The sequence below is a fragment of the Pipistrellus hanaki genome, assembly GCF_964339955.1.
Source record: "Pipistrellus hanaki genome assembly, chromosome: 2".
Taxonomy (NCBI): domain Eukaryota; kingdom Metazoa; phylum Chordata; class Mammalia; order Chiroptera; family Vespertilionidae; genus Pipistrellus; species Pipistrellus hanaki.
In genome coordinates, this window is record NC_140504.1 from 195,954,861 (window position 1) to 195,980,407 (window position 25,547).

The 25,547-nt window shown below is 51.3% G+C and overlaps 2 protein-coding genes across 3 annotated transcripts in view; one reads left to right on the forward strand and one right to left on the reverse strand.

Moving 5' to 3' along the window:
* TMEM201 (transmembrane protein 201) overlaps positions 1 to 25,547 on the reverse strand; it is a 186,721-nt gene that overhangs the window by 31,741 nt on the left and 129,433 nt on the right. The gene's annotated exons all lie outside the window — the stretch shown is intronic.
* Positions 8,720 to 25,547, forward strand: part of CLSTN1 (calsyntenin 1) — a 54,533-nt gene continuing 37,705 nt past the window's right edge. For both annotated transcript variants that reach the window (XM_084875766.1, XM_084875767.1), the window contains exon 1: positions 8,720 to 9,043. In XM_084875766.1, the coding sequence (XP_084731892.1) occupies positions 8,953 to 9,043 (91 nt within the window). In that variant the 5' untranslated portion in view covers positions 8,720 to 8,952. The remainder of the gene's footprint in view (positions 9,044 to 25,547) is intronic.

The following is a 25,547-nucleotide window of genomic DNA, read 5'->3' on the forward strand; positions in this document are numbered from 1 at the left end:
GAAAGAAAGAAAGAAAGAAAAGACAGGCAAGAGAATAAAGCTGGGTCTGGGTGGGATGCTGCCCTCTCTGATGGAGAGCTAGCGACAGCACCACGGCCTGCCAGCCGAGCTTATTTTATAGCCAGTTTCCACGAGGCAAAGTGAGGGCGTGGTTACAGCGTTCTCACGGGTTTCGAACCTACTCAATTACTTGCATCCGATCAAGCTTTGTTTCCTTGCTGCACCTCCCACAGCCCATATCACTCAGCCACGTGGGGCTACAGTTCGGACCATAAGGTCAAGTTCACAGCCGCAGCCTTTGGCTGTAATTGTGCTGCGACTTGCAGGTGGCTTTGCCCTCTCATTAGTCCCAGGCTGATCCTGTCCGAAGCTGTGGTGCTCTCCGCAGACCCTGTCCAGAGCCGGCACCTCGGCCTGACCCTCGGAGCCATGGGCGAGACGAAGGTTGTGACCTCACCGGGCCTGGCAGACACCCCACCCAGCGGGACGGAACAGGGCCTTGTTCTATGTGGAGTTCTCACACATGGTGGCGACTACATGGGGCCCTGGGGCAGGTTTGGAGACGTGAGGCTGAGCCACAACCTCGTCCTCCATTCCTAGACCAAGTCCAGGGGCAGGTGGTAAGCTCCCCCAGGGGGCAGTAACAAATGCTCGGGCCCCTCTGCCTCTGCTCTCAGCACAGGCCTGATGGGCTGTTTCTGGTCCAGGGGACAGAGGGGATTCGGCCCCGCACGTGCTTGCCTCCTTCAGCCGGAGGGCACCCTTCCAGGCCTGGAGGTGGCTGGCATGAGCTTTGGTCTGAACAGGCGGCATCCCCTGCCCAGCTAGTGCCAGGCAGAACCTCCCCTGCCCCCAGCGTGCACCTGGGGCTCCTCACCCTGGGCCTGGCATCTGCCTTCCCTCTTGCTCCAGCTCCCCGGCCTTCCCTTGCCATCCATCCGACTCCTCGCTGGGCCCGTGCAACCAGGGGTCAGGGTGGGAGTGGGGTCACAGACTCTTCGGCTGGCCCCCCCCCCTCCCTCCCCTCCCCTGCAGGCCACTGGTCCTCTCGCTCCGGTGCTTCCCAGCAATTTGCTCCCTCCCTGCCTTTCCCAGGCCGCAGGGCTGCCTGGCTCCTGCTGAGCCAGCCGCTCAGGCTCATGGGAATTCTCAGGGCCCCTGTGAGGCTGGCTGGGGACAAGCAGCCTCCTCATTCGCACCCCTAACTCAATGCCTTCAGATGACGGCACTGCAACTCGGAGGAGGACGAGGGAGAGGGGGAGGGGAGAGGAGGCAGGGCACCCCCTCCCCGCTGCCCCTGGGGGATGCACACAGGCCGGCTGGAGCGCCTCCCTGGGGAAGCCTCCCTATCAGATATGCGCCCCTTTGTGGGAACCCCGTTCACGTCCCCAGTGGTTCGGGGTTCCGGTTCAGGGTTCGGGTTCTGGAGAGAGCCACACACAAATGAAAAAAGACTAGAAAAGTATTAATTTGGCGATATGGCAAGGCTTTTAGCAGGACAGTCCCGATACAATCGGGATGTCTGGTCACCTTTCTATATGGGGGGCCAGGCGGGAGCCCACCTCTAGTGGGAAAACCACACGGGAGCTCGGGCCTTGCCAGCCCTGTCATTGAGGCCATGGGACACACCCACAGCCCTGGGGCAGGACACTCCAGTAACAGGAATTTACATGAGACAACAGAGGTGGAGGCTGCTTCAGCTAATAATGTTTTAACTAAACGGCCAGCGAGCGGTCAGAGCAATTAAGGTTGTTGACCAGCCTTCCCGGCTTCCTGTCCACATCTCTCTGTTAGTGAGACAGTGATTGGTTTCTGGCGCCTCTTAAAGCGCCGGCAGGATCTGAACCGGAGAGAGAGGAGGGCTGGGGGCTGACCGAGGGGGCCCAGCTGGAAGGATGGCCGCCAGGGACTGAGCGCTCGCGGCAGCATCACGTGTGACCCACGGCAGCATCACGTGTGACCCACGACAGCATCACGTGTGACCCACGACAGCATCACGTGTGACCCACGACAGCATCACGTGTGACCCACACGACAGCATCACGTGTGACCCACACGACAGCATCACGTGTGACCCACACGGCAGCATCACGTGTGACCCACACGGCAGCATCACGTGTGACCCACGACAGCATCACGTGTGACCCACACGGCAGCATCACGTGTGACCCACGACAGCATCACGTGTGACCCACGACAGCATCACGTGTGACCCACGACAGCATCACGTGTGACCCACACGGCAGCATCACGTGTGACCCACGACAGCATCACCTGTGACCCACACGGCAGCATCACGTGTGACCCACACGGCAGCATCACCTGTGACCCACGACAGCATCACGTGTGACCCACACGGCAGCATCCCGTGAGGCACGTGCCCCTGGGACCCCACTTTATAGCTGATGAAACAGAGAGAGGAGGCCACCGAGCTGGGAAGTGGCAGGCTAGGGGGTTAAAGGCAAGAAGGTTCCAGAAGGGCTCACCCCTGGGAAGGCCACACGCCCGTGAGGGGGTCCTGTGTGCAGCGTGCGAGGCGGGAGCTGGCCTAGGATGACAGGACAGGCTGCCCGCAGCGGGGACCGTCCTTCGGGATGGAGGAAGGGCCTGGCCCCTGGCTGGGACACCCCCTCCCATCACTGTCCCAGCCCAGTGTCTCGGCTCACCCCCTGCCCCCCTCCCCCCGGCCACCCACCACCCAGGAGCTTCCGGGGCACCAGACAGGGCGGAGGTCAGCCGGCACCACTCCCGCCTCGATGGCCCTCGGACCTTTCCCGGCCTTGCGGCCACTTCCGCCATCAGAGCAGTGTGTCCGGGAGTGAGGGACGCCCTGGGTGACAGCGTTAGGTCTGGATTCTGACTCTAGCTCAGGGGTCCTCGAACTTTTTAAAGTGGGGGCCAGATCACGGTCCCTCAGAGAGCTGGAGGGCCGGACTATAAGAACTACTAATTCCTACTGTAACACCTCGGCTGCGCTCACTGCCCAAAAAACCTGGCGGGCAGGATCAGACTCCCCTGGGGGCCGCATGTGGCCCGCGGGCCGTAGTTTGAAGACCCCTGCCTAGCTCTTCGCTGTGTGACCTCTCTCGGCCCCGGTGTCCTCCTCTGTGAGGCAGGATGACCTGTAATCCCTGCAGGAGACGGCGGCCGCAGGACCTCGGGTAACGCACAGGCCGAATGCCTCCCAAGGGCCAGAGCTCAGAAAGCCCCAGAGCCTGTGCGAGTGGTGCTCATTATTTCCGGATCTCTGGGGGGCGATTAACCCCGCTCCCCAGGTGAGGAAGGAGAGGGAATAGGTACCCAAGCAACTAGATGAGCTGGAGGCCTGGAAGGCAGAGATTCTGGAGCCTGGCTCCTGACTTCTGCCGGCGTTGGCTGGCCCAGGGGGCTTCGAAGCTGAGGCAAATTGCAAGAGACCAGAGGAGCCTCATCGGAGGGCTGAGGGTCCTGGCAGGTGCCTGCACTCCTGGAACCCTTGCTTTCCATCAGTGAGACAGAGATGAGTGAACCACTACCCAGGAGCCCTAGCCGGTGTAGCTCAGTGGATAGAGCGCCAGCCTGTGGACTGAAGGGTCCTGGGTTCGATTCCGGACAAGGGCACATTGCCTGGGTTGCAGGTTTGATCCCCAGTTAGGGGGAGAAGGGGGTTGCAGGAGGCAGCTGATCAATGGTTCTGTCTCATCATTGATGTTTCTCTCTCTTTCCTTCTCCCTTCCCCTCTGAAGTCAATAAAAATATTTTTTAAAAATTAAAAAATAACCCCTACCAGGGCCATTGCTGTGCATTCCACATGCATACAGACGCCCTGAGAAAGGGAACGTGGTGGACAGATGCAAGCTAGAAAGAGCTGCGTGACAGTGGCTATTTTCACCGTCATCTCCTTGGACTTCTCCGAGTCCATACAACACATCACGCCAGCATCATCGTCTCCACGAGAGCAGAGTACCTTCTGGGGCCACCCACTGGGCCACACCCCTAAGACGCATCCTCTCATTTAATCCCCACAGTAGTCTGAACGAGGCATTCTATGACTGTGCCCATTTTACAGATGAGGCAACTGAAGCTCAGAGCCTCAGGCTGTCTGGTCTTCCCTGCTGATCCCTGGGACCAGGCTTTGTCTGAAGCAAGACCGTGCGAGTAAAACATGCCTCCTGTTGGTTAAACTGCTGGACCCTCCCAGCTCTTCCCAGCTCCTCCCAGCTCCTCCCAGCTCCGGGGAATGGGAGGGAGCTGTGGAGGGAATCCCACATGCTGCAGTTTTCACTGCGCAAACCGAGGCCAGGTTTCCTGCTCGTTTCTGCCCTCGCCTCCTCCCTTCCTCCCCTCCTCACTGAAACCAGTCCAGTCCTTCCCATCGCGGTGCTGTGGGCAGACAGGGTAGAAAGAGTGTGTGTTGTGTGTCCCACATTTGCCCACATGTCGTGTTTGTGTGTGTGTGTGTGTGTGTGTGTGTGTGTGTGTATGCCCTAACTGGGAACCAAACCATGACCTGCTGGTTCATAGGTCGACACTAACCACTGAGCAACACCAGCCGGGCTCTGCTTGCATTTGTTAATGGAAGGATAAGCCCCAAACGGGCAACATGGTCACCTACAGGTGAAGGAGAGCTCAGAGAGGAGGAACGGACCAGACTTCTCTGAGCAGCTTGCTTTCAGGGTTTGACTCTGGAACTTTGCGGATATTGAACATAACCATACATGCAACAAGGTTAAACGAGAATTTTACAAAAGGGAAGGAAGTGGACAGATACGCATTTGAACCTGGGTCTGTCCAACCAGAGTGTCTGCCCTAAGTCACATCCTTCCGTGTCTCATTGTCCCTCCTACAGCAATGGGGTGGCCTGGCCTGGCCGAGATGGGGCCTCACTGAGCACCGGGGTGGGGAGACACGTGGGGGAGCCTGGTGGTGCGGGGGCTGTGGCTTCAGGACCTTCGGGAGACTGCAATCTGTGGCTCTCATCAGATTTCTCACCGCCTGCTCCCTGGCACCCGAAGTTGCCGCTGCCAGGCTCATTGCCAGGATAGCAGTTATGGTGGCTGCTCACCTGCCTCCAGCCGGTCCCACACGCACACACATGGGCGCATGGCTCGCGGTACGAACAGCAAAACACGCCGGCCTGTGGGAGGCTTGGCTTCCTGGCACAGCTTTCCCGCCCGAGGTCTCATGTCATCCTCAGGCGACGGCCCTGGGATGGTCCTCCGGAGGAAGGTCAGGCCTCGCACAGCGGAGGGGGGCTCCCGCTGGGGCCCGTGCACCCCGATTTTGGAATGAGGGTGTGACTTCACACAGGAGCGAAGGCGCTGTCTGCGGGTCCAGACAGACAGGGAGCTGAATCCCAGGTGTCCTCTCCAGCAGTGCGCTCTAGAACCATGTTCATTTTTCTAACCTGGAACAATGGAAGGCCTTCCAGGAGCTTAGTACAGAGGCTGTTGTGATTAGTGAGAGCCATTTTACAAACGCAGCATCCTGTCGGCGTGGCCAGGGGTTGAGCATCGACGTATGAACCAGGAGGTCCCGGTTCAGTTCCCGGTCTGGGCACATGCCCGGGTTGCGGGCTCCATCCCGTGTGAGGCCTGCAGCAATGATTCTCTCATGATTGCTGTTTCTCTCTCTCCCTCTCTGAAAGCAATTAAAAATGTTAAATGCGGCACCCAGGATTTTGTGTCCTCTCTTATACTGCTCCTTCAGAAGTTCAGGTCTTCCTCGCCTGGCTGACAGTCACCCCCTTACCCTCCCATCCACGGACCCGCTGAGGACAGGGCTGGGTGGCGCCTCTCTTCCTCCGGCCCCAGGGCTCCTGGCATGACCCTCTGCTGGTCCCAGCACAAATCTGCATCGATGCCCAGCGCGGGGCCCTTCTGAGGACTCACTGGTCCGTCGTGTGGAGACCTGTGCAAGGTGCCAACGCGGCCGAGGCTATTGTCAGGTGGAGCCGAGAGGCAGCGCACTGTTCTCCGGCTTCCTAGACGTTCAGGCCGAGCCCGGAGCTGCGCTAACTCTCCTGCAGGCACATCCCAGCGTGTGCGGGCTGCGCCGAGCTCTCCCTCCTGCTGCGGGACCTTTTCCATAGATCTCTTTGTTTCTTTAAGGGACAGGGAGGGCGAGAAGATAGAGGGACCAGGATTCCGGGCACTGGAGAGCGTTTGTTTGCGTTTCTAATAGAACTGAATACATGGCACTCCCCCTCTTGCCATCGGCCTACAGACTCAGAACTCGGTTCTGAGATTATTCCTTTCCCATTTTGTTTTATAAATCTTCAAGGTCCCACGTGGGATCTCTGTAATAATAGTTTTTAAAAACCACCAAACAAACACGGCAACTTATTTAGTTCATCCCTGGATGTTTGTTGCGCTCCTACTGTGTGCTCAGCAGTACACCAGGAGCTCAGAGGGTTCCTGAGGGAAAAAGAAACTGCCACGTGTTTAGACCTGCTGTACACTGGGCTCTGTGAGGCACTTCCACCGCATCGTCTCATTTAAGTCTGACGACTCGAGGGAACAGACGCTGTTATCCTGTTTCACAGGTGAGGGAAGACAGTTCCCTAAGTCGTCCAAGGTCATTTGTAGGGGCAGGAGTCAGAAGTTCCACCCATACCATCTGGGTCCTTCCCACTAGAATAATGGGGAGGAGAAAAGGACACCAAGTAGCAGGTTATCAAGTCCTGGCTGGTTAAGAGGTAATCAGGAGGACTTCATGGAGGAGGCAGCCCAGAGGTGTACTGTAAGGACCAGAGGCTCAGGGCAGAGGTGGAGAAGGGTCCTGGGAAGGAAGGAACTGAAGGCAGATAATGGCAAACAGCAGCTGGTTTGGCTCAGCGGATAAAGCATCGGCCTGTGGACTGAAGGGTCCCAGATTCTATTTTGGTCAAGGGCACATGCCTGGGTTGCAGACTTAGTTCCCAGTAGGGGGCGTGCAGGAGGCAGCCAATCAATGATGCTCTCCACTGATGTTTCTCTCTCCCTCTCCCTTCCTCTCTGAAATCAATATATATATATATATATATATATATATATATATATATATATATACACACACACACACACACACACACACACACATATATATATATATATATATATATATATATATATATATGTATATATATAAAAAGATAATGGCAACAGCAGCCTGAGGGAGGGTTGAGAGGTGGACAGCCTGGCAGAGCGGTCTGGACCTGATGAGATGGCCGCAGGGCCCCCAGGGAAGGGCAGACGCACAGGAGTGCCTGGAGAGGATGACTGCAGAGCTGGAGGGAGGAGCGGAGGGGTGGCCTGGAGAGGGCAGGGCCGAGCAGGTCCCCTTGGGAAGGGTGCATCCTGGCCTCAGAGGAGGGGGTGGCTGGGCAGCAGAGGGGGGACCTCCGGGCTCTGGTGGAGGAAGCCTTTGAGGGGGAAAGGATGGGGAGGAAGAGCACACCCATTAGAGGCTCTGAAACCTCCTCATCACATCACGCCTCTGCTCGCTGCTGCTCAAGGTCGTCCCTGTAGGATCAAGTCCAAATCCCTCCTCCTGTCACTTCAGGTACCTCACCATCTGGCCTCCAGCTACCTCGCCCACTGCTCCCATAAATAAGTCCTCCACTCCCCACAAACGGGGTGACTCACTCCCTCCCAGCCCCACCTGATCCCCACAGCCCACCAGCCAGCCCCTCTGCACACACGGGCAGGGATGGCCCTCAGCTCTCCAGCTCTGTCTGGAGTCACTGAATATTCTGCTGCCATTGAGCTTTTGCTGTTGGCGTCTCCCTCTGCCACCGCCCGTCCTGGAGGGTCCGCATTTCTCTTTACAGGGTCTCCCCTGGGGACGTCATCACCCGCTGTTTCCGCATCTGCTAAATGGAGTCACGCTGTGGTCTCACGGGCCTGGCCCGCGGGAGCCCTCCCTGACGGACCCAGTTCTTTCCTCCAGTGTGTGCGGGGGTGATGGGGGAGTGAGGAAAAGGAGAGGACCCAGGACCCCGTAGGGATCCACCTGAGAGGCGTTTGACACATTTGCTGCATCCCACTGAGATCTGCTAAAAAGGGCGCGCGCACAAGCCACAGACAGATATCTTCAGCAAATGGAGGAATCTTGAGTTTCAAATTCAGGACGGACTCCTTGGGACAGGCACTACCCCCCCCCCCCCCCCCGCCCCTGCAGCGCAGCCCTGACCATGTGCGGAGCGCGGTGTGACCTCGCATCCTCGGGCGCCGTTCCGACCCGAGCACCCCCATCACCCCGACTTGGCGGAGGACACCGAGGTCCTGGGAGGCGACGCGACTCTCCCGCAGCGGCCAAGGTGTGGGCGCCCAGGGGCCCCCGGCACCCTCCAGCGGGGTCTGCACTCCTCCGGAGCCTGGGAACGCGCGTGGGGATGGAGAGCGAATGCTCTGGGCCGAGGCGGGGGTGCAGCCCCTCGGGCCCTCCCCTCCGCTGGGGAGACTCCCCGGCCGCGTCCCCACGGGTGCGCGCCTCTCCCCGCCGTCCCTCCCGCGCCCCGCGCGCTCTGAGGGCCGCTGCGCGCGCGCCTGGCCTGGGCTCCCGGCCCCGCCCCTCCGTCCCGTAGCACCGCCCCTCCTCTCGGCCCCGCCCAATCCGCCTGGCCCCTCAGTCTCTTAGCCCCGCCCCTCCGTCCGGCCCCACCCACATCCCCGCCCGGTCCCACCCCTCCGTCCCTCGGCCCCGCCCCTCTCGGCCCCGCCTACATCCCCGCCCGGCCCCGCCCCCAGTCGGGTACCAGGTCGGACCCGAGAGAGAGCGCCGCCGCCATCTTAGCTGGAGCCGCTGCCTCCAGCGAAGCGCTGCCTGAGGAGGGGAGGCGCTCGCGGCCCGAGCGCGCGGCCCAGCGTCCCGGCGGCGGCTCCTCCGCGGCGCCCGGTTCCCGCCGCGGCTGCCTGGCTCCGCGCCGCCCGAGACCCGCTCCGCGCCCCTAGCGCCTCCCCGCGTCCCCGCCGAGGGCCGGGCGCCCGAGCGATGCTGCGCCGCCCCGCGCCCGCGCCGGCGCCGGCCGCCTGGCTGCTGCTGGCCGCGCTGCTGAGCGACTGCGGCGTCTGGGCCGCGCGAGGTGAGCGGCGGCGGGCGGGCGGCCGGGCGGCGCGGGGCCGGGCGGAATGCGGGGTCGGGCGCGGCGGCCGGGGGCGCGCGCTGCGGGCGCCGGGGGAATGGAGCGCCGTCCTGGGCGGGGCCCCTGGTCCGGGCCGCCCCCGCCGCAGCCCCGGGGGGTGGCGGCGCGGTCTGAGGGACCTGCGGCCCGGCCGGAGGGTCGGTGCCCCGTGCCCGGCAGCGCCCGCCGGCCGAGCTGCGCCCCGGGAGATGCCTGGGCGGGTGCTGGGTCCCCGGTGCGCACCGGCCGGGCGCACGCACAGGGCGGTGAGTGCTTACATAAGCGCCCACTCCTCCGCATCCCCGGCCGGGATCCCGTCTGCACCGCGGACCCGCATCCTCGCCCTTCCCTCCTCCTCCTCCTCCTCCTCCCCCTCCCGGGTCCTCCCAGCAAACGGGCAGAAGCTGGGAGTCCCCGCTGCCCTCGCACCTTGCACCCCGAGGAGAGGCTGCGCGGCGGCGGGGACCGCGGTCCCCCTTCCCCCCTCCCCGCATTGGGGATCTGCGTCCTCCGGCCCCGCGCCGCGGCGGGACTGAGGTCGTGCGAGGCTTCGCGGCCTCAGCAGCACAAGAAAGCCTCTTAGGCGCCTCAGGACGGAGATCGCTCCATGGTTACTGGCAAAAAGCATTCCTCAGCGAGCCGATGGCGTTGTTGTCGCCATCCTCGCCCTCTCCACCTTGCGAACGGTGCTTGCTTTCCGAGATGGACTCGGCTCGCCAGCGAGAGGCTTACGCATTGCAGATCCGGGCTTCCGAACGGGTCTTGGAATCGTAACCATTTTCCTTGGCCACGGAACCAGTAACCTAGGTGTAGTTTACAGAGTACTTGGATCTATTCTTCTGATTTTTTTAAAATAAAAAAAAAATGGGGCCTTGGGGGAGAGGGTTGATGCAAGTCTAGATGGAATGGTCGTATTTCAGTTAAGCAAGCTTTGGGGGAAAATTCCCATTTTCTCTTCCTGGGTCTGAATACGGAGAGGACTAGGGTGTTAAACAATCTAAAGGGCAGAGGAGGCGAAAGCGTCTTTTGCTCCAGGGTCCTTTCTTCCCGCGGAGGAGGATTATACACTTTGGGCACTTCTTTCATTTCATTTGTGACGTTCTGTTGACGATCAAATTCAGACTTTAGTATCAAATTGCTCTCGATTTGATCTCTAGAAGTTACATCAAGCTACGTTTGAAATGTGCTTGCCAGATTTGGGATGGAGGTCTGAAAGTCAAATATATCCAAGCAAAAAATGTCAAAGTTTTGCTTCTCTGAGGACAAACACATTTTTAAAATACGTGCCTGGGTTGGGTATTGGGGGGATAGTTCCCGTGTATTTAGTTTAGTCAGTGATGGCATTTCTCATCAAAACCCATATTTTTTTTTTTTTTGTCTTTTCACCCACATTTCTTCTTCATTATTGACGAGTTAAATTAGTTCTTTGATGTTATTGAGATACTTGATATTTGATACATTTCAGTATCAAATGTCTTCAGTATGACGCACTAACAAGTCTTATGTGAAAGATGACTTCAGACTTTTGTAACTTAACTATGTCTAAGCTTTTCTTGGTGCATTTGCAATACTTAGGAATTCTTAGTCTTCAAAATAAAAATATTTAAACATCAGTTATTCTGCTGTGTTTGTTATTTTTTTCCAGCTTGCAAGTTAGAAAATGTCTCCAGAATGTTGCATGAAATGCTGATAAAACGATTTCATTTAAAAATGTTACAGATGGATTTTCTATGAAAATATGCAATTTTGGGAAAAACGTTCTGTGGGTTTACTTTAAAAGATAATCATTTCAAGTAATATTTGAATGTTTTACTGATGCAAGACAGTCTGACATTAAGACTGCTGTGTTCATACATGAGTTACCTCTAATAAATATTAATGGGATGAAGATCACAGAAATTTCTGGAGAGAATGTTACGTTTTGTGACCTAAGTTGCACGTTGACTATTAGTTTTATGGAGAACCCTAAATTTCACTTCAGTTGTAGCCATAATTCTCAAAACACATCAAGAAAACCAAAATATTAGAAATATCTGTGGCTGCCTTCCTTCTCTCCAGTGAGTCAATTTTGAGGAACTAGAAAATGAAATAGAGAAAATAGAAAGCTTCTATGAATAGTTAAAAAAAAAAATGCAAGCATGCAATGCATTTCAAAGCAAATAACAGTCAATGTCATTTTCCTGTTTGTACGCAGAATTCTCAGCGAGGTTTCTTCTTACTGTTTGAAATCTCTCTCTCCCCAACCCCGGAGCCCTCCCTTCCCGGCTCACTTTCCCTTTTTTTCACAGCACTTGCTCCGATGCCCTTTGTCATTTAGTTATTTTGTTTATCATCTGTCTCTTTTGAACATACGCCGCAGGATGGAAGGGGGTTTGGTCTGGTTTGCTTGCTTATGTATGTTATTTTTACCTGACATTTAAGTGTCATACTGAAAAAGCGTTGCAGACATAGAGTATAAACCAACGGAAATTCTGCAACACAGATATCAGAATTCATCAGTAGATACGTTTTCAAGGGCCCTCCCGGTGATTGTAGTGTTGGGGATATTAGATTAAAAAATCTGTAGCAGCTTTTGAAGGCTGGAGCTCTGTGTCCATTTTTAAAAAAACCACACGCTGTAATTCTCAGCCGTTTTAGAAAATGGTTTCTTAATTTGTTACCTTGTTCTTCAAAGCAACGTTGAGGAAAAAGTCATTTGAATATAGATTTCAATGTTGTGCTTAACAAAGCATTTTTATTGCTAAACGTCATTTGTTCACATAGGAGACCTATAATGCTGAAGCAATAATTAAATATTAATAATTTTGAAGGTCTTCCAGTTTAAGAGCTGTAACTGATTAACTGGAATCCTGTTCAATAGAGTCTATTCTTGGCTACATCCTGCTTTAAGGAGAAGCATAAAACCACGCAGTTTCATAGGAACTCGTTTTCAAAAGGGAGTTTTAAGAGTTTATATCATACGTTTTCAGTGTCAGTACTATTTGATTTTTGAGCTAAAACAACATTTCAGTTTTAGATAGGAATATGATCAATACATGAAATACTAATTAAAAATGATTACATTACTTTTTACATTGAAATTAGAAAAATCCTATAATTCCATGACAGTACTTTCAGGACATGGTTAAGTTTATTAAAGCAGTTTTTCATGTCTAAAATGAGGAACCTGAGGGATAAAATTTTAGGTCATGAAAAAGGATTGGATTATTTTTATTATTGCTTTCTAAGACAGGAAATGTAATTTTTAGATAGGGTTTTCATTTATGAGAGTTAAAACAAAGTAGGATTATCCCGGAAATCACCTATAAAGTATCTCACACGTTCTGGTTATTTGAGGTTTTAGATCATTATCCTATATAATAAAAGGCTAATATGCAAATTGTTGAACTGGGAGTTCAACCAGGGGGTGGGGCTTGCCTGCCAACCACCCATGACCCCTCCCCCAGGCCAGCCCTGCATTAGATTGGCCACCACACCCCAATCGGGGCAGGCCCGCGGACCCCACTCCTGCAGGAATTCGTGTTCCGGGCCTCTAGTGCCTTTCTATAGACCTAGCTTTTTCTGTGGTCTTCATTTGGTAAGAGCAGAGGTACTTGAAGAAATGTGTCTTTTTATAAATGAAATTCAGGATATTGATTTGTTATAGAATACAGAGCTTCAGGGATATGGATTCAAAAGTGGTGGGGCCCTGGCTGGTTTGGCTCAGTGGATAGAGCATCGGCCTGGGGACTGAAGGTCCTGGGTTTGATTCCAGTCAAGGGCACATGCCCAGGTTGTGGGCTCGGTCCCCAGTAGTGAGCGTGCAGGAGGCAGCCGATCGATCGATTTTCTCTCATCATTGATGTTTCTGTCCCTCTTTCCCTCTCCCTTCCTCTCTGAAATCAATTAAAATATTTTTTTTTGGGAAAAGTGGTAGGAATGATTTTATACAATTTTGTATTCTTTTTTTTTTGTTGTTGTTGTTAATCCTCACCTGAGGATATTTTCCATTCATTTTTTTTAGAGAGAATGAAAGGGAGGGGGAGAGACCGAGAGAGAAACATTGATGTGAGAGAGACATCAGTTGGTTGCCTCCTGCATGTGCCTCAACCTGGGCTGGGAATTGAGCCTGCAACTGAGGTACATGCCCTTGACCAGAATCGAACCCAAGACCCTTCAGTCCAGTGGCTGAGGCTCTGTCCAAGGAGCCAAACCAGCTAGGCCTGCAATGTTGCGTTCTTTTTTCTTTTTTTAATGTTGCATTCTTGCATTCTTTAAAAAGCAGCCGTTAAAAGTGACATTTTGACACCAGTAGAGACTATGCAGGCCAGAACCCTCAAACTATGACAGTTCCCTGCCCATGTGTCAGGCTGACAGCGTGCCCAGCTTTTCCATAGAGCCCCACCACCTAGAAATTGGAGCTGGTGTTAACTTGTCCCTGATTTAGTAGGTCCTTTCTAACCTGTTCTTGGAATATTTTTGTTAATTTTCTCATGTAGCTATAGGGTGATATTATTAGATTAATTTTTTTCACTAAATCTGTTGCTAAGGCTTTTTTATTTTTAAAGTTTTGGGCGAAGAGCCCTGGCTGGTGACCTTAGAACATTGGCTTCAGCATCGAAGGGTTGCAAGTTCGATCCCCCGCCGACCTGGCCTGGTGCAGGAGGCAACCAGTCAGTATGTCTCTCTCACATAGATGTTTCTCTCTCCCTCTCCATTCCTTCCTTTCCTTTATCCTGAAAGGAAAGGGGAAAGGAGGGAAATGGAAAAAATGACCCCAGGTTAGGATTAACAAAATAATAAAAATTCCTAGGTGAAGATTCAGTAATTTCAAAGTAACTGAATTTAGAACATCTTAAAAACCTATGAAACACATCCAACAGCTGCCTTTCCTTCCATCCCAGAATCCCAGTGAGAAACAGGTGGCTCCGCATAGAAAAGGAGGAATCGTGTTGTTCTAACCTTTGCTCAGGCATGAGTGTTATCTTACCGCCGTCTGTTTGGGCCAGTTTTATTCTCTTGTGACAAGAACTTCTAGAGTCTGCTACTTTTCAAATCTACCTTCATCTATAATTTCTTAAACACATTGTTTAGGACAAAAGATGTTTTTCTTTTCCTATATCTATACTCTTTAAAATTTTAAACACCTTTATTGAAATATAATACACATACCATAAAATTCACCCTTTTAAAAATGCACAATTCGGTGTGCAACCATCACCACTATCTAATTCCGGAGTGTTTTCATCACCCCAAAAAGAAGCCCTTAGCCCTTAACTGTCCCTCTGAATTCCCCTCCCCATCTCCTGGCAACCGCTAATCTGGATTTGCCCAGTCCGGACATGTCCCAACACTAGAATCAGACAGTGCAAAGCCTCTTGTGACTGGCTGCTTTCACTTGGCATGACGTTGTCAGGATTCACCCATGTTATAGCCTGAGCCAGAACTTCCTTTCTTTTAGGTTTAGAATAACATTTGTACAGGTTTGTGTCCCCCCAAAATCTCTATGTTAAGACCTAATCCTCCTCCAAGTCACAGTATTTGGGTGGGGCTTTGGGGAGATGATTAGGTCACGAGGGCGGAGGGGGGCCCCCCCCCCCCCCCCGAACGTGATCAGTGCCCTTCCCGCCGAGTGAAGACACAGCGAGAAGATGGCTGTCCACGGAGCCAGAGAGTGGGCTCCCACAGACACCACGTTTCCTGCACCTTGGCCTGGGTCCAGCCTCCAGAATGTGAGAAATAAAGTTCTGTTGTTTATAGGCCATCTAGTCTGTTATTTTGTTACAGCGGCCCAAACAGACTAAGGCAAGGTTCGGTCGGATGGATATCCAACATTCATTTTTCCATCCTCAGCTGATGGACGTTTGAGCTGCTTCCCCCTCTGTGGCTCCTGTGAACAACGCTGCTGTGCACATTCGTGTACAGGTTCTTGTGTGGACGTGTGTTTTCAGTTCTCTCATATATGCCTCGGAGGGGAATGGCTGGGTCTTATGATAACTCTGTGCTTAGCATTTTGAGGAACTGCCAGACTTTTTCACAATGGCTGCACCGTCCCAATTCACTTTTGATCTCATAATTACTCCAGGACAGTCTTTCTAACCAGGTACATGTTTCACAGTTGTCAGAGTTTTCTGTTGATTATTTTTTTCTCTGAGAGAGAGGAGAGGAGAGGAGAGGGAGAGATAAACATCGATCAGTTGCCTCCCTCACGTACCCTGACCAGGAATTGAACCTGCGACCTTTGGTGTACCTGATGATGCTCAGCCAACCCAGCCACACTAGCCAGGGCGGGAGTTTTCTCATTAGAGGGTTAAGTCACTATTTTTTTCCTGGTCTAGGGACAAACTGGCATTTCGTGCAACCAGCTTCTTCCTATGCTGTCATCTTCCTTATCATTCCTCCCCTTAGACTCTGAGTTGAAAGGAGCTTTGCAAGCTCTGTCCTCTACACGCGAGCAGCCTTCCCTGTCACCCAGGCCTGCCTTCCGTGTTCCTGACAGTGAGCTCAGCTTGGGCACTTGCTCGCACACAAAGCATCCTTTTTCTTTAAAACATTGTTTGAGCCTTTAGTCAGCTTTCCTTAGGACTAAATCTTACCAGTCCTTCGAATCTTTGGCCACATCCAGTCCTGCAGCTTTTCGTTGTTGCCACCTGTCACTTTAAGAAAGCTGAGCATAGCTGAAACCGGTTTGGCTCAGTGGATAGAGCGTCGGCCTGCGGACTAAAGGGTCCCAGGTTCGATTCCTGTCAAGGGCATGTACCTTGGTTGCGGGCACATCTCCAGTAGGGGGTGTGTGAGAGGCAGCTGATGGATATTTCTCTCTCATCGATGTTTCTAACTCTCCGTCCCTCTCTCTTCCTCTCTGTAAAAAAATCAATAAAATATATTAAAAAGAAAAGAAAGCCGAGCATATTTGTGGTCCAGAGTCCACGCCCCCACCCAGTGCTCCAACCAGTGGAGCCAGCCAGCCAGGGCTGCTGCTTTGGTTTTATTCTTTAATTTATTGTTTGTCACCCAGTCCTCACAGTATAAAACGCTTAGAAATGTGTCTTCAGAATCAAAGTGAATTTTTAAAACTCTGTAAAAATGAGTGTCATCTTTGTTTAATACCTATTTAAAGTCTAACAAAGACATTTATTCTGGGCTCTTGTTAATACTACATAATTTTTGGTTCTATAACATAGTACTCTCATTTTAAGGATCACCAAGAAAAAAATTGAATGTCATAAACCTAAATGGAAGTGTGTGAAATTTAAGAATGATTTGTATAAATGGCCTTTAAAGAACATAATTTATTCCATCTTAAATGCAGAATCCAGGCACATTTAATTTTGCATATTTTAGATGTAGCTGATGATGAATGCTCATAGCACCAGCTGCATAATACATGGGGAAAAGTGCAGAAACCCCTTTGTTCAAAAATTAAGAATTTCAAAATGGCAGCAGCATTAGAAGCACAGGGCCGTCCCTGGCTGGGTGTGCACAGACTCACTGCACAGCATTCACAGTCAGGACGGCCCGAGGTGTCAGCCAGAGCCCTCGGTCCTCTGGCACCCTTTCTTTCTTTTTTTATAATATATTTTATGATTTTTCACAGAGAGGAAGAGAGAGGGATAGAGAGCTAGAAACATCGATGAGAGAGATACATCGACCAGCTGCCTCCTGCACACCCCCCACTGGGGATGTGCCCGCAACCAATGTACATGCCCTTGACCGGAATCGAACCTGGGACCTTTCAGTCCGCAGGCCGACGCTCTATCCACTGAGCCAAACCGGTTTCGGCTGGGCACCCTTTCCCATAAGCCAGCTGGTGCACAGCCCTGGGCTCGCCTCCCGCTGGCCCCTCCCCCATCCCCCCATCGGGAGACTTATTCTCCGGTGGCCTCAGGGTGGAGGCTGCACACCCCCCCCCTCCCCCCACCTGACAAAGGACAGACATTCAGGTCCCAGCAGACAATGGAGGCCAACCAGGAACTGCCCCTTTGTCGGGATTAGAGCCGTGGCCTCATCAGGTCATGTTTACCTTTAAAACGCCTGGACTAATTCGTGCCAGTTTCCTGTTACAGACTTAGCAGCGAGGATAACAGAAATAATTAAAATTCTTCAATAACCCTGATCTTTTTCTCTTCTTCCATGCATTCCCAGTGTCTATCAGAAGAGCTAGTCGGTAGCCTGAGGCACGCACTGGCTTGCATTTCATCCCTCCCTAGGCCACGTGCACGCTGAGCTGCAGGGTTGGAAGGAGCCCTGGGCGGACTGGAAGGTGGGCAGAGCTGGGGGGTCTGAGCGCCTCAGTTACCAATGCTGTGTTCATGGCAGGCACCTGGATCCACCGCAGCCGGGGCGGGTCTGGCTTCTGGTTGTGTTTGTAAATATCCATTAATATCTGCCCGTGATTCCTGAATAGAGCATTTTCACTTGGCAACCGTTAAAAAGTCCGTTCCTAAGCGTATGGAGCCTTATTAAAAGAAGCAACTAATGAGCAGCTTCTAAATATTTAAGGCCTAGGGTAGAAAATGACACACATGCTTTTTTGTAGGAAATCTGACATCTTTAAACCTTTACTAACTGGAGGAACAAGTCCCAGTGAGAGAGTTTCATAACATAGCTGTTCTCCCTAATGATGACTTGTATTAATAACAACTGCAACATTAATACTTGATGAACTCTTTTAGGTAGGTCATAAATGCCAGTGATTAATACATATTTGCTTACTCAGTTGAGAAGTTTCTTTCTTTTTTTTTCTTTTCTTCTTTTTTTTAGAGCGGAAGGGAGAGGGACAGAGAGCTAGAAACATTGATGAGAGAGAAACATCGACCAGCTGCCTCCCGCACACCCCCTACTGGGGATGTGCCCGCAACCAATGTACATGCCCCCGACCGGAATCGAACCTGGGACCCTTCAGTCCGCAGCCCGATGCTCTATCTATCCACTGAGCCAAACCGGTTTTAGCATCAGTTGAGAAGTTTCTTAACCCCATCTTAAAGAATTGTTCTTTCTTACTATTCTTGAAAGATTCGAGACTATTTTTACTACTGTAAAAAAGTAATGCATCAGGAAGTATGTCTTTCTTGAATTTTTTCTTATTGAGTATATGTGAGTATGGTTTTCAGTGCTGATGGCCAGAGTGACGCCAGGGAGAGTGAGGGGGCGGGGTGGGCCATTAGGTAGGTTTGGGTTGGTTAGGCCTGACAGGAGAGGCTGAAAGGGCTCCTGAAGTTCCTGTTCTATCTAGAACAGGGGTCTTCAAACTTTTTAAAGTGGGGGCCAGATCACGGTCCCTCAGAGAGCTGGAGGGCCGGACTATATGAACTACTAATTCCTACTGTAACACCTTGGCTGCGCTCACTGCCCAAAAAACCTGGTGGGCAGGATCAGACTCCCCTGGGGGCTGCATGTGGCCCGCGGGCCGTAGTTTGAAGACCCCTGATCTAGAAGCTCAGCTGAGCCGTGTGGGGGAGCAGAAAGGCATTGCGGGCAAAAGCCTGTCTTGGAGTAGAGCAGGCCTGACTGTACCTCCTTCTCTTTGGAAACCCAAGTATAGACAGACAGGTAAACTAAGGCAGGCTGGTGCAGTGGGCCGTGGTGAACCCCAACATCTGGGAAACCCCCCATAGTGGCTAACGAGTTAGTCCCTTCTGGTCAGATGAGATCCTTTCTCCTGAGAAGCTCAGGCATGGTTTCATTCCCCCGCTCAGATCTGACTGCCTGGAGGTGAGCTCACCCAGCTGAGGCTCCTTGGCGCCCCCTCTGCTCTCTGCTGTTGTCTAGTGACTGTCTGTCAACTGCCTTCCCCTGGCTTTGTCTGGATGTATTGTTTCCTGGGACCCATTTCTAATTCCCAGATGACCTGAAAAAGCAATTCATATCATCTATTATGCATTCATCTTGGAACTCAAATAGTGTTCCTCTGGAAACATTGTTACAAAGTGTTTAAGCTCCAAAAGTGATCCGCCAGAAACTTGTTTAATCCGTAGCAAGTGAAAATTGGGCAGTAAGCCATAGCATACTCCATCTCAGTATTAATCCTGTATAATAAAAGCCTAATATGCAAATCGACCAAACAGCAGAAAGATTGGCAGAACAACCAGTCGCTATGACGCACACTGACCACCAGGGAGCAGATGCTCAATGCAGGAGCTGCCCCCACCCCACAGGCCCCAGGCCAGCCAAAGCAGGTGCAAGCAGGGGCCCCTGGATTGACCTGCCAGTTGCCCCGCAGAGGGAGGTGACTGGCGGCAGTGGTGGGAGGCGGGGCTGGCAAGCAGGCAGTGACAGGCCAGCCAAGACAGGTGCCAGCAGGGGCCCCAGTCACCCCACTGGTCGCCCCATAGATTGGCCCTGATTGCCCATGCATGACCCTGCCCATGCACGAATTTCATGCACCGGGCCTCTAGTAAGTATATAAAATGCCAATGAAGTGCTTCTTAAAATGTGGTAAGCCTGGCCAGCATGGCTCAGTGGTTGAGTATTGACCTATGAACAAAAGGTCATGGTTCAATTCCTGGTCAGGGCACATGCCTGGGTTGTGGGCTTGATCCCCAGTGTGGAACTTGCAGGAGGCAGCTGATCAATGATTCTCTCTCATCATTGATGTTTCTATCCCCTCCTCCTCCCCGTCTTCCTCTCTCTCTCTCCCTTCCTCTCTGAAATCAATAATAATAATTTAAAACACGTTGTGGTAAGTGGGCCTTGGAGTAGAAGAGGGGTTTTAAAAGATTCGGGGGCATCAGCCATGGCCAGGCACTCCCTGGTGCGCACCTTGAATAGGAGGCAGGAAGAGAGAGTGGGGGAGGGGGGGTTGTCAATCGGGGGAAAAGAAGACCTATGTAATACTTTAAACCACATGTGTCAAACACAAGGCCCGCGGGCCAAATCCAGCCTGCCAGGCCTTGCAATGTGACCCGCACCGTGCTGTCATCACTGCACTCCGCTGTCAGTTTATGACATTGTCAGTTTATGACTGTTCAGTAAACCATTCGGCCCGCGATTTAGGCTGGATTTTAGATTTTGGCCCCTTCTCTGATTGAGTTCGACACCCCTACTTTAAACAATTAAAAAAAGAGAGAGAGAGTTCAGGAAAGAAGGAGGAGTCCTGACCTGGCTTCTGCGTGGCCCCAGCTGAGGGGGGGGAGGGGGAGTGGCTGCTCAGTGACCGTGAGCAGGAAAGAGGGGGCAGGAGGGAGGAGACCAACGGGATCCTGGTGCCAGGAGCTCGGAGTGCGGGATGGAGGTGGGGGGCCTGGGCCACGGGCCTTCTGGAAACTCGGGCCCTGCAGGCCGCGGGGCCGCCGTGCCGGACTGTCCCTCTGCGGTCGGCCCTCCTCTCAGAGGACGCTCACTCATGTCTTCCAAGGAATGGTTCATGGGCAGATGTACTTAATGTCTTCATCAAAGAAAATGTCACTTAAGAACTGCTGTTTAAAACTGTTCATTGAATTGTTGACGCTCCTAAACCTATATCAGATTTGCTCCTTTGTTGGAGGTATTTCACTGAAGCAGATGTAAGAACTGTATTTTACACCGCCTCTTCTACCTAAGAGCCTCGGTAGGTCTGTGCTGTTCACTAGAAGCACCATGCTCAGTAATGGTGACATGGGGACTAACACTCACCAGAGAGGAGCAGCCTGCTGCAGGCCTCCGCTCCGAGCTGTTGGATCAGGGTGACAGGCTGATCTCTAAGGCCGTGGTTCCCCAAGTGTGTCACATGCACAGTGGTGTTTGGTGAGAGGGGGCTGTTGGCCACCGGAGTTTGAGAAATGTGTTAAACAGGTTTCATCACTGCAGGACTTGCCCGACCGTTGTGCCTGTGTGTGTGCATGTGTGTGTATGTGTGAGTGTGTGTGTGTGTGTGTGTGTATGTGTGAGTGTATGTGTGTGCATGTGTGTGTATGTGTGTGTCTATGTGTGTGTGTGTGTGTCTATGTGTGTCAAGAATTGCTGAGGGGGCGGTGTGGTCAACATCTATGCAGCTACCTTGATCATGGACTCTTCCTGAGACATCTTGGGCTCCAATGTTCCAGGGGACACACTTTGGGAAATGCTGCTCCGGCCGCCCCTCCCCCCCCCTTACTGTAAGAAATAAGAGTACATATATTCCTGGTCGGGAGATACCAGCATCGAGAAGGCGGCTTTCCCAGGGCGAGGCTTATCCATTCGCTCCGGATGTGCTGCCCCTCGATCTCCCCGAATGTGGGACACCCGCCTGTGTGCTGTGGTGGTGGGGACTGCGTTCGCACGCTCCCCTAAAATTAAAAAAAAGTACAATTAAGAGCAAAAAAGAAAAGTTAAGATGACCTAAAATACTGCTTCTCTGAGATAGTCCTAACACTTGTGTGTCTCTAGATATTTTCCCTTGTAAAAATTTATCTACTTAGAGTTTTAAACAATGAATTTGTTTTATACAGGGTGTTTTATGATGTTCTCGGTGTCATTCATAAACATTTGTCCCCGGTGTGGCGGGTATGATAATCCATTAGAGGAACGTGGTAGGATCTGTAGGGTACCAGAGTGTTTGGTATCAGGACCCCGAAGAGCTGTGTTTATGTGGGCTGGATTAGAAATTATACTGAGACCCTATTAAAATATTTATTAACTTATTTAAAATAGCAGTAATAAACGCATTAGATGGTAACAACATATGTTTAATGAAAAATACATTTTCCAAAACAAAAACCAATTTAATAAGAAGACTGGCATTGCTTTACATTTCTGCCGTTCTCTTTAACGCGAGTTTAGGAGAGACAGCGGGATTCTGCATTCTATCTGTTGCTATCTGTAGTTTGGTTGAAGCAGATGAAAAATATTTGGCCTCACACAGATACGTAGCTGGAAAAGGGAGGGCCTTGTGAGCCCCCGAAAGGGTCTTGGGGACCCCCAAGAGTCCTCAGACCACATCTGATAACTGTTTTTTTGTGGGTTTTTTTTCTATTTTTTTATTTATTAAATTATTATCTGTGTACATATTTTAACATTGCCCCACCCTCCCATACATACCCTCCCTCCCCAGAGTTTTGTGTCCATTGGTTGTACTTATATGCATGTATACAAGTCCTTCGGTTGATCTCTTATCTCCCCCAGATCTCCCTACTCTCCCCGCTGTAATTTTACAGTCTGCTTGTTGCTTTACTGTCTCTATATCTATCTTTTGGTTTGTCAGTTTATAATGTTTTTTAATATCCATAAATGAGTGAGGCCATGTGGTATTTCTCTTTCATTGACTGGCTTATTTCACTCAGCATGGTGTTCTCTAGTTCTATCCAGGTTGCTGCAAATGATGAGAATTCCTTCTTTTTTATGGTAGCATAGTATTCCATTATGTAGATGTACCATAGTTTTTTTTGATCCAATCATCTGCTGATGGGCACCTAGGCTGTTTCCAGATTCTAGCTATTGTAGATTGTGCTGCTATGAACCACATCTGATAACTGTTGCTGTTGGCAGTGGTTGATGTCAGAATGCAGTTGGGGTTATACCACCCAGTGCTTTGCTTTTAAATGATAGCTAAGTAGCAAAGAAAGCTGGCAAATGATTTACTTGAAAGAAAAAAAAAATTAGCATTAATTGAACTTCTTCCTATAACCACGTCTGTCATTTACACTGTCACTTGCTTTCTTGAGCGAGAAGACAGGCGCAGAACAGCGTGGATGGTTCTGGAGATTATCACGCGAAGTGCAATAAGCCAGTCAGAGAGTCAAATACCATGTGACCTCACTTAGATGTGGAATCTAATGAGCAGAATAAACTGACAGACAAATGGAAACAGAGGCATGGATGCGTGGAGCAGACTGACGGCTGTCAGAGGGGAGAGGTGTGGGGGGACCTGATGAATGAAGGTGAAGGGATTGGCCAGAGAACATATATGCAAATACAGACACAGCGGTGCTGATGGCCGAGGGAAGGGGGTTGGGAGCTGGGGATGTGGGCAAAGGGGAGAGGGAGTGGGGACATCTTAGGAGTGTCAACAACACAAACAAAGTAAAAGAAGGAGCAGGAGAAGGGAGAAGGGGAAGAGAGGTGGGCCTGGTTTGCTCCCAGTGTTCAGCACACCCTGCTGCCCCAGCGTGGTCAGCAGTGCCCTCGGTGTGTATTACTTCTGGTTTATTTTTAATGTTATTAAAGGACACATTCTTAGTGGGGAGAAGACAGGAATAGATGGAAAGGCGTGAGTAGACGTTAAAATCAGGTTATTCTGTGGGAGTATGCATTTCCCATACGGTATTGGCTGTAGCGGGAGATCTAGGGGAAAAGCATGTATATATTTCTTGAGAGATTACCACCTGTTTTCTTTCTCCCCCCTCACACGATGGCCCCTTTGAGACCTTGCATGGCCGGTTTCACTGTAAGAACACGGGTGTAACTCCTGCAATAAGAGTGGCTGTACTGCCGTTCGCTTTGATCGCCTGAGAAATGGTTGGGCGTTTTCTGGGATCAGTCACGGGCTTGCACTGTCCCGTTAGCCTGGCTGGGAATGGTTGCTTGTTTGTTTGTATCGCCCCTGTTGACCGCGGCCTCGTTCTTGGCTAGACCACTTCCCACAAGGCGCTTCCCCTTGCGAGGTCCCCGAACCCTTTCTCCTGTGCATGTAAAATCCGTCTCCCCCCTTTTTACCATCTCTGGCTACTTATGTGTCATTGCATTAGAATGTGGAGTCTACACTTTATTTTTTTTAAATATATTTTTATTGATTTTTTACAGAGAGGAAGAGAGAGGGATAGAGAGTTAGAAACATCGATGAGAGAGAATCATCAACCAGCGGCCTCTTGCACACCTCCTACTGGGGATGTGCCCGCAACCAAGGTACATGCCCTTGACCGGAATCGAACCCGGGACCTTTCAGTCTGCAGGCCGATGCTCTATCCACTGAGCCAAACCGGTTTTGGCTGGAGTCTAAACTTTAAAAATCTGCTAATCTGTCTTAAAAAAACAGCTTTTGAGTTAAGTGGCTAGCATTTTAGAAGGGATTTTATATATCAGCTAGCGGCCCGATGCACAAAATTTGTGCAAGGGGCTCCGCCCTCACAGCCACGGCTTCCTTCGGAAGATCAGCCGGCTGTCTGGTCTAATTAGCATATTATGCTTTTATTATTATAGATGAGCTTAGTAAGCCTGTTTACCGAAGAGGAAAGCAGTTGGAGTTTTTATTGTGGTTATTGTGATATTGATGTGGTTCAGAACAGGAAAAATAGGACTATGTAATAGAGACCAACTGAGTATCTTTCACCCCGTGTCTTTCTCTGGAAACAGTACTCAAAGCTGTCACCTTGGGCGAGTCAGGAAAGATGATACAATATCAGGAGTTAAAATGTCCTGGAGAAAGCATACATTGTAATAACAAAGCCCGATTCTTTTCACTGTGGGAGCTCTTCCCATGGGAGCGGCTCGAAGTCCCACACTGCTCACACCCAGCTTCGGGTCAGAGCTTTGGACTCTCTGGTGCGGGTTTGCTGTGTTTTCTGTTTACAGTGAGCATGTGTCATTCTAATGCAATGACACATAAAGCTAGCTCCTTCCTGCTGGAACCCGTCCAATCAGGGGACCCTTTTCCTCTCGGAGGGCAGCGTTCATTGTCAGAGCGTCTGCCTCAGTGTCCCTAGATACAGGCTTGGCACGGGAGAGCAGTGCACCGGGAAGAGCGTAGACTCCGGAGCTAAGCATCGGGTTCAGAGCCCGGCTCTGCTGCTAGGCAGGCTGCTTGCTCTCTCTGTGCCTCAGTTTCTTCGTCCTTCTTCATAAAAGCAGGCCATTAGTACCTCTCTCATAGGGTTGTTAGGAGAATAAACTGATTTTGGAAGTGTTTAGAACACTACAGTAAACTGTGTTTGATGTTTTATGATCTCCATCCTATGAAACTACCCCTTTTTTAAATGGAGATAAAATCCACATGACATAAAATGAACGTAAGTTTGTTGTTTTTTAAAGAATAGTTTATTGATATTTAGAGAGAGAAACGTCAATTGAAAGCATAACATCAGTTGGTTGCCTAGGCCTGTGTCTAGCTGCATTTTTCTCACACGGCTGTCCAGCTGTCCAGCACCATTTTTGTTGTTGTTGTTTAAATATATTTTATTAATTTTTTACAGAGAGGAAAGGAGAGGGATAGAGAGTCAGAAACATAGATGAGAAAGGAACATCAATCAGCTGCCTCTTGCACACCTCCTACTGGGGATGTGCAAGGTACGTGACCTTGACCAGAATCGAACCTGGGACCTTTCAGTTCGCAAGCTGATACTCTATCCACTGAACCAAACTGGCTTCGACAGCACCATTTGTTGAAGACTGTTCTGTTGTGCTCCTTTGCTCCTTTGTCACAGAGCAGTTGGCTGCATTTATGTGGGTCTATTTCCCGGCCCCCCACCAGGGATCGAGCCTGCAACCCGGACATGTGACCTTGATTGGGAACCAAACTGGCAAACTTTGGTTCATGGCCTGTCCCCCAACCAACTGAGCCACACTGGCCAGGGCAAATGCACAGAGCTTTTAATAG